This window comes from Hyalella azteca, unplaced genomic scaffold (assembly GCF_000764305.2).
Source record: "Hyalella azteca isolate HAZT.00-mixed unplaced genomic scaffold, Hazt_2.0.2 contig12880, whole genome shotgun sequence".
NCBI lineage: Eukaryota > Metazoa > Arthropoda > Malacostraca > Amphipoda > Hyalellidae > Hyalella > Hyalella azteca.
This window is the reverse complement of record NW_025942824.1, coordinates 4,407-13,018: the sequence shown is the minus strand read 5'-3', so window position 1 is coordinate 13,018 and position 8,612 is coordinate 4,407. Positions and strand designations below refer to the sequence as shown.

General features: G+C 40.9%; 1 protein-coding gene across 1 annotated transcript; it reads left to right on the top strand.

The window, feature by feature from the left end:
* Positions 1-2,911: 2,911 nt before the first annotated feature.
* Positions 2,912-3,915, top strand: LOC108675649 (TAR DNA-binding protein 43; the record flags this gene model as incomplete). Its single annotated transcript, XM_018163678.1, is given in 2 exon segments — positions 2,912-3,076; positions 3,839-3,915. Coding segments are annotated over 2 exon segments (242 nt in total), but the record flags the coding sequence as incomplete, so codon positions are not given.
* Positions 3,916-8,612: the final 4,697 nt, after the last annotated feature.

Below are 8,612 nucleotides of genomic sequence, written 5' to 3'. Positions count from 1 at the left end.
TTGTCTGCCTTATGTAGGGCTGCAGACCTGGAGTTGTGCTATGGCAAGCAAAAGCTGGAGTTGGTCTACAACAAGCCTACAACTCCATGTGCCATACTTTCAAACTCGCCAAGTGAACGTAAGTACTTACGCTCTATTTTCTTGTCTATGATTAAGTGAACGTAAGTACTTACGCTCTATTTTCTTGTCTATGATTAAGTGAACGTAAGTACTTACGCTNTGACAAGGAGGACAGGTGTCACCTGACAAGGAGGGACAGGTGACAAGGAGGACAGGTGTCACCTGACAAGGAGGGACAGGTGACAAGGAGGACAGGTGTCACCTGACAAGGAGGGACAGGTGACAAGGAGGACAGGTGTCACCTGACAAGGAGGGACAGGTGACAAGGAGGACAGGTGTCACCTGACAAGGAGGGACAGGTGACAAGGAGGACAGGTGTCACCTGACAAGGAGGGACAGGTGACAAGGAGGACAGGTGTCACCTGACAAGGAGGGACAGGTGACAAGGAGGACAGGTGTCACCTGACAAGGAGGGACAGGTGACAAGGAGGACAGGTGTCACCTGACAAGGAGGGGCCCAAACAACAACAGGACCCCACAACTGAGACCCGCAGTCCGGCACAACGAGCCCCCTGTGCAGAGGCGCTCAATAACAAAGTCCCTGTCCTAAATTAACGAGAAATCCCAAGGAACTTCCGACAAGCATAGACACCCATCAGAAGAGCCCCCAGTGGGGTGTGGTGCTGGGGGAATTCACCCACTAGTTGGTGAGAATGGATGAAGATGTCAGTGGACGTTTGCCACACATCCCAATCTTGTCATCAGAATGTTTGAGTCCTACGGCCAAATGCTGGTAACCATCTTGTTGATAAAATAGATGTAACGCTTTCATTCAAAGGATGCTACGCCTAGAACGGTGCAGCACCTCCTGACGTACTGAGCTCTAGGCTTAAAAGGAGGTTCAATAATTTTATGCTAAGTTTCTTGGTTTAATAGTGAAGGAACTGAACAGTTGCAATTTTTGATTATATCTGAAAAAACGAAAATGAATACATAATACAAACTTTGGCACGTTTATGACAAATATAAGAGAATCTCAAAAAAATACACCAGAAAATACACAAAAAGATCATGAACTAGGAACACTGAACAAGTAAAGCGACCCTAGTCGCGGACAGAGTTAAAGTGGCCGGTGGAAATAAGTGTTTATTATAAATTCCTTATTCTAAAAATTTCTAATAAATAAATTGCTTATTCTAGTAAGTGTTGCCATATGGGCATTTCATACTACCTAATCTCCAAATTAAGGAGCTGCGGCTACAATAGATCTGAATAAAAGTTTCCGTAGCTGCCATGCTATTGCACTTAGTCGGACATTAAAACCCAAGTTTACCAGGATAAAACGTAATTTTATTCCAGCACGGCTCATTTTAAAGAGGTGCATGTTTATGATTTCAAAACCAGCACAACAGATTCATGGTCAAACAGACTTGACATTGCCATGCCAGACTTTAACGACTTGGTCCACAGATATTTGCGTCCCGAACTCCTGTGCTCCACCAGCAGGTGTCACACGTCGGGGCTTCAGTGATGAGATGGTTGCTGCATCATCACGACTTTCTTTTGTGGTCTGTCGTGGCTCCAGCACTCGGCCAGGGCCACGGTTCTTACGGAGTATAGATGCGTAAGTGGTGCCCGGTCGTGGGACAATGGCACTCGCTTGACGCTTTGCGTCTCTATACATTAGTTTTTGTTTTACTTGTATTGCCAGCGTTTCCTGTTCAAGTTTGTAATGATAGCAGTCAGGTGATGATGCTTCATGGGGACCTCCACAATTAGGGCATCTAGCCGGTCGGAGACACGGCAAATCATGTGCATCTGGGGCATATAGTAGTGGTCGCTCGGCATGTTTTAGCTCCGTGGTTGAAGCGCTGGCACTTATAGCATCGGCGTGGGCGAGGGATGTACTCTCTCACAGCACAGCGGTGCCACCCGATCTTCACTTCAGTTGGGAGCTTGCATGTTGCGAATGTTAAGACATATAACGGGAGGTCCACCAGGGTTCCATGCAACTTCTTCTTCTTTTGGTAGATTGATTTAACGTTATAGTGGCTAAGATGCTCTTGTAGTTTTGTTTGCTTTGTACTTCCACAATGAGGGCTCCGTCGCGGGTCTCGTGCGCATTTTTGGGTTCACTGCCCAAAGAAAGGACAAGTTGCCGGTTAGCCAGAACTACGTCAATGGCAGCTAGGCTCTCACCCGTCGTCGACGAGACGCGGAAGAAGTGAGGGTAATCTCGGTTGTGGGCTTCTAGGGTTGGCTGAGTTTGTCTCCATACGTCTCTAAATCGTCATTAAAGCGTCATAAAAACACCTCTAAAACGTAACTGAAACGTCATGAAAGCGTCGTTCCTCGTTTAGAATTCTTATTTTGCCCGGCCCTGCCAGAGGCCTGAGGGCGCGGGCTAAATGGCTCCAGCGTCGAGATCAACGTGGAGGCGGGAGAGGTCAAGGTTGGTTCCGTAGTGAGGGTTCGGGTTGTTTCCGTTGTCGGGGTATCAGGTACGAGAGGCGCATTCAAAGAGGTCATTTTCCTGGAGGTGAGGAAAACATGAGTAGTCCCGCAACTACAGGGTGAGTTTGAGGGAGGGGTTTGTTTCCTAACTTCCAACCTCCATAAGGAGACGTTAGGGTCCATATGGACCCTAATGTCTCTATATGGAGGATAAATTTTGTGCTTACCTTTGTTGTCTTACGTTGCCCATCCTCATTCATTGACTGGGAAATGTAATCTCCTGAAATTTTATTGTAGTCTCCCTCCAAAGAGCCCCCACTGAAACTCTCTCCCTCTGCAGGATGGTGGTGACCCACCAAGCTACAAGATGTCCCCACTAACCCCTCTCCGCCTACAGGATGGAGGCAACCCGCTGAGCTGCAAGGTGTTCGTGGGGCGCACCACAGAGGACATCACCGCCGAGGACCTCAGGGAATACTTCGAGAAGTTCGGGGAGGTCACGGACGTCTTCATCCCCAAGCCCTTCAGGGCCTTCAGCTTTGTCACTTTCCTCGACCCAGAGGTTAGGGGGGCTGATGGAGAGGGCATGGGACTTGTGGGGGAGAAGGGGGGTTTGCCGGGGGTAGTTAAGGCTCATGAGCTATTATCTCACGTCCCTCTAGGGCGATGGACCTGTCGAGTTCCTAACTGCGTGTCGTGGCTGCAGTGCCGGTGTGTGTTTATTGCCCGGCCTGTAGTGGCGACTAGGGTAGTTAGTGATGATCATTGGCCGCCTGTTAGATGCACATTTGAGACACATAGTTGGTTTGATGGAGACATGGTTAGTTTGATGGACACATTTAAGACACATAGTTTGATGGACATATTTTAAGACACAAAGTTAGTTTGATGGACATTTTAGACACATAGTTTGATGGACACATTTTAGACACATAGTTAGTTTGATGGACACATAGTTTATAGTGTTATATAGTCTGTTGTATTAGGGGGGCTTATGTAAGTCATTTCATCGGAAGACTATAGGAGGTTAAAACCTGAATTTGCTGAATGGCTGAGCTTGCTGGGGAAACTTTTGGTGCATTGGACTCAAACCCCTCCCCCGGGTGCTGGATGCGAGTGTCTCTCACCGCTACACCGCGCGGCAGCAGTTCAGCTCCGTGCTGAGCTGCTCTCATGTCTGCTGTTGCACGAGATGCTCAGTCAGCTCTCAGCCTCTCCTGAGGGGGCAGCTCTGCTAACTCTGTGCTGTGCCCTAATGCATGCTGTGCTGTGTCCATATGTGTACTGTGCTGTGCTGTGTCCAGATGTGTGCTGTGCTGTGCAGATCGCACAGCGGCTGTGTGGAGAGGACCACATCATCAAGGGCGTGTCCGTGAACATCTCGAGCGCCACCCCCAAGGCTCATAATTTAAATCACTTCTCCTGTTAAGTTTGTGTACTTACATACATTAAAATACGATTTTTCAAGTGTACGAATATTTATTTCCCCCCACTGTACTTGTGAATTCAACCAATTTCACTTGTTTCTAAGGTCTTTTTCCCATTTATTCAGCAAAAAACAAGAAAAATTATCATTCATTCAAATTTCAATTTATTCAAAAAAATCATTTTCAGCTACAATTAAGTCTAATAAAATTCTGCTTCATATTAGAGATTGGCTATTACCAATTGTTGTACCATCTTATTATTACAGATTAATAAAATATGCAGCTCATACCTTTCCAAAAGAGTTCACACTCAATCTGGANACTGGGCGGCCAGAGTAGACAGCAGAAGGGAGCCGTCCTCCTCCAGGGGAAGTTCCATGCTCTCCTCCCCCTCCTCCTCTGCAACCTGCACAACAGAACGGATGATAACAGGATAACAGAGTGGATGATAACATGGCAACAGAACAAATGATAACAGGACAACAGAACGGATGATAACATGACAACAGAACGGATGATAACATGACAACAGAATGGATGATAACAGGACAACAGAAATAACGGCACAGTCGAGAAGTATGGCAGTACAGCAACAAGGATGACAACATGAAATATAAATGATAGAGATTAAATAGAAATTACATCACAACAATGATTTTCAATTACAAAACTAAGCAAAGGTCATAAAAATGGATGAAATGGTCAGCACATACAGGCATTTTTGTCATATTCATGATAGGTTTCTCAGTTTCTGCATTCTGCTTTATTTTCCATTTTAGAATGTCAAGTAGGGACCTATTAACCATTGGTAAAGATGACTAGTTTGATAATTAGTTAAGTTGACAGAGTTTGCCAAAATTAGAAGAGATGCCAATATCTTGAACCAAAAAGCTTTACTGGCTTAACTGTGCTTTCTTGCCAGTCAAATGGCAAAAATTGGGCAGAAGTCACACACTTGTGAATTTAACCAATTTTTACTCGTTTCTATGGCACTTTCTCCATTTCTTTAGCTGTTCAGCAAGAAACAAGAAAAATTATCTATATAAATTAAAAATTTTTAATTTGCAAATGTATAATAGTGATTTTCAGCTACAAGTCTAATAAAATTCTGCTTCATATTCGAGATTGGCTATTACCAATTGTTGTACCATCTTATTATTACAGATTAATAAAATATGCAGCTCATACCTTTTAGCAGCCTAGCAGGTCTCTACACAGCATAGCTATAGCTGGCACTCGCTACTTTGTATTAAAAATATATTCCAGCAGGCAGCAAAAAATTTGTACAAATATCACGACACACATCAAAGGGATCAAACTGGTATTATCTTACCATTTGATCATTAGAAAATAAGAACAAAACACTTAATTTGCTAGGTATGCATGATAAAGAAATTCATGTGTGACACATCCGTACCTGAATATAGCACGACATATTGCAATTCTCTTAGTTTATTACAAATTCTAATGAATGTGATTATTCAACACGAATCAAAATTCGGCTTTTTGTTCCAGTGTAACACTGAGTTCTTTCTATTAATTTCTTATCACACCAAAGCTTCGACTTGAAAAACAAAAAGCCACTGCTGCTGTGTTATGGTGAATTTTTTTTAAAGTACGGCAAAAACTTCAAAAAATATGTATTATGCCCCACTGATGACGTGATCAATGAATAAAGTACGAAATTACTCTGCATGTAATATAAATTTATTTTTTAAAGGAAAATAACGTGTGCGTGATGTGATTATCGGTAATATGGGAAAGGAATATCGGTAATATGTCATAGCGACATAAATCATTTAGATATGAGCATCCTATAATCTATTCGTATTTTACAATGTTTTGAAAGCCACCGTAATCATTATCACCTTCATTATGTACTAACGAAAAGTTAATTAATAAGACATTTCATAATGAATCTATACCTAGAACATGAAGACCGGCAACATTCCTACATTGCTGGAACCGAGTTAGTTGATGCAAGCAAGTACGAAGCTGATGCGCGTGTACTGGTCTCAATAATTTAACCATTATCTAAATCTACGTGGCATGTCTTCATTTATCAAGGTAATATATCATCTAGTTCACTTTAATCACTACTTTTTTATATTTTATTCGAATTATCTTGCTTTTATTTATTCAGAATATGTCTTGATTCAATGCTGACGTAGTACAATGCCGGATATGGCGGCGCCATTCCTCGCAGGCTCACGCATGTGGTCCAAATTAATTTCGTATTTATTAACTCTTCGCGTTGAAAGATCAGTTTGGATGAATATTTTTAGGATTTCTTTCTCGGCTGGTAATTTCTATTAGATTTATGTATCTGAGAATATTTTGTCTTCTAATTAAATGTACAAGAATTGTACCTACTAGGATTTTTTTATTTCAATGTGCCTATTATTTATTTGCATTTTAACAATGAAGAAAAAAGTTTTTATTAGCCTAATAATGACTTTCCAAGTTTCCAAAACAATTTACCTTGTGGGTTAACTCTTATAATGGCGCTACAAACCACTGATAATTTTTGGTGATACTGACTTTAAACTTGAATTTGCTATCTCATGTTAATTTGCTCTCTTTGCCAGCAGGCATGGAATATATCTACTTGGCGAGCCGCGACTGAATTTTTCGAGCCATGGTTTTATGGATTTGCAAGCCGTGATTCCATTTCTTTGAGCCGTGAATTCCATATCTTGGCCATGAAAAGCCATTTACGAGGCGCGAATTTATTTACAAAGTCCATGCACGTGTTACCCCAAATCTCTAATTTTACCCTAAAAGGCTAAAACCACTGTGCAGAGAGTGAATGAATATTGCAAGATCTTTGGCGACGCTTCAGTAGCAAAATTTACCCATTCAGAAGATCTTGCTGACACATTTAGATTGAAACTCTTGCATTTAATATATTTGTCAGTCTTTGGCCAACTATTTAAAAAAAAGTAAGGTTTCCGGTATGTTGGATAGATCAGGATCAGGATGCAGTGAAGCTTGTCCGGAAATCAGTTGCAATGATTTCCCGCCAAAAAAAATGTTAACAATTTTACGATTGTGTAGTGTAGTTGCGGTCACATTAGAGCGGTCAGACTGCATTATCACATGTTCAGTTGACACTTGCTGTACGATCGGACTGTTTTTAGGGTAAAATTAGTTATTTGGAGTAACAAGTGCATGCAACCTTGTAAATAAGTTCGTGGCTTGTAAATAGTTTTTCATTACTCAGTGTAAATGGCTTTTCATTAAAAATTACCCGGCGATGCATCTTGAAAATGGTTGGCGACGCTTTGGGCTTAAAAACCCATATATTGGCAACGCTGCTTCCACACTCTGCATCCTGGCCCTAAAACAGTCAAATGGCAACGATAAAATTTGTCTTTACTGTAAGTTGAGCACATGTTAATGCAGTCAGACCGCTTTGACATGACTGCAACTATGTGCAATCTTCAACAAAACGTTTAATTGATTTGTTTTACATTACAATGTTTATGTTTTTTCTGCAGGATATTTTGGCTTACTGCAATTATATATTAGAGCCGCGATATTTCAGATAAAAATAGGACTTTTCCAGCCCTGTTTGCCAGGACAGAAATTTTGAACCTGAGTTATTAAACTATAAAACTATACAATGGTAAACTTAGATGATTATCTATCAAGTTAGAAAAGTTTAATTCACATAGTGGCATGCAAGCATGGAAAACCTCTACCATTAGGGCCGTCCGGCCGTGAATAGAGCTTTCCTACCATTTCCAGAACCACGAAATTTCCGTCAAATTGATTACCTCCTATATAATTGTTAACAAAAGTCCATTATCGGGCCACAAGTTTCCAAATGTATAAAAAATTCCTCACTTTTCAGCCGTGAGATTTCAGAAACAAGTGGGAAGATTCCAATACTGGTGGCATGGAGATTCTGAGACTATATATGGCAGTTCATCTCAAGTTACTACATGGCAGTTCATCTCAAGTTACTACTTACTGGTACTGACTAAAACCCTGACCAAGTGACTAAAACCCAGAGTTCCCTACCCATGTATGTATTTGGGTTCACAGAAAAATGCATTTTTTGTTTGAACTAATTGATAGAGAATGATCTGAAACATCCAGAGAACATGAAACATTTTTATAAAAATTTTCTAAGTAAATTGACACTTTGACAGAAATTCAATAAAAAGGTATTATGTTTTATGGACGTTTCAGAACATTCTCTATCGATTAGTTTGATAAAAAAATTCACTTCTCTTAGACCTTCATTTGCTGGTGTGACAAAATTTTTCCAATTAAATATAAAAATTGTATATGTAAAATTAGAAGTTTTCTTGATGTTTCCCATGATTTACAGGATTTTATTTGTTGTGAACTTGGTCCGGCAGACGGTCCAGCAAATCAAGAAAAATTATTTCATAACTCAAATAAAAATCCTAATTTCATGAATATTACCTCTTTTGTTAAATGAACTTTCGACAACATCTTCAACATGCAGTGCATTAATTCCATACACCCAACAATTCATTTGTTTTTGTTGCCTACATTGGCAAACTAGCATCTTTTGCTGCCATTCGACTATAACTTGTATAATTTTTAGACATAGTGGAACAATGCAATCAAGTACGTTTTATTTCCTTGTTTTATGTCTTGTATAGCTATACCAGGTATTTCTGCCCCGCCAAAACC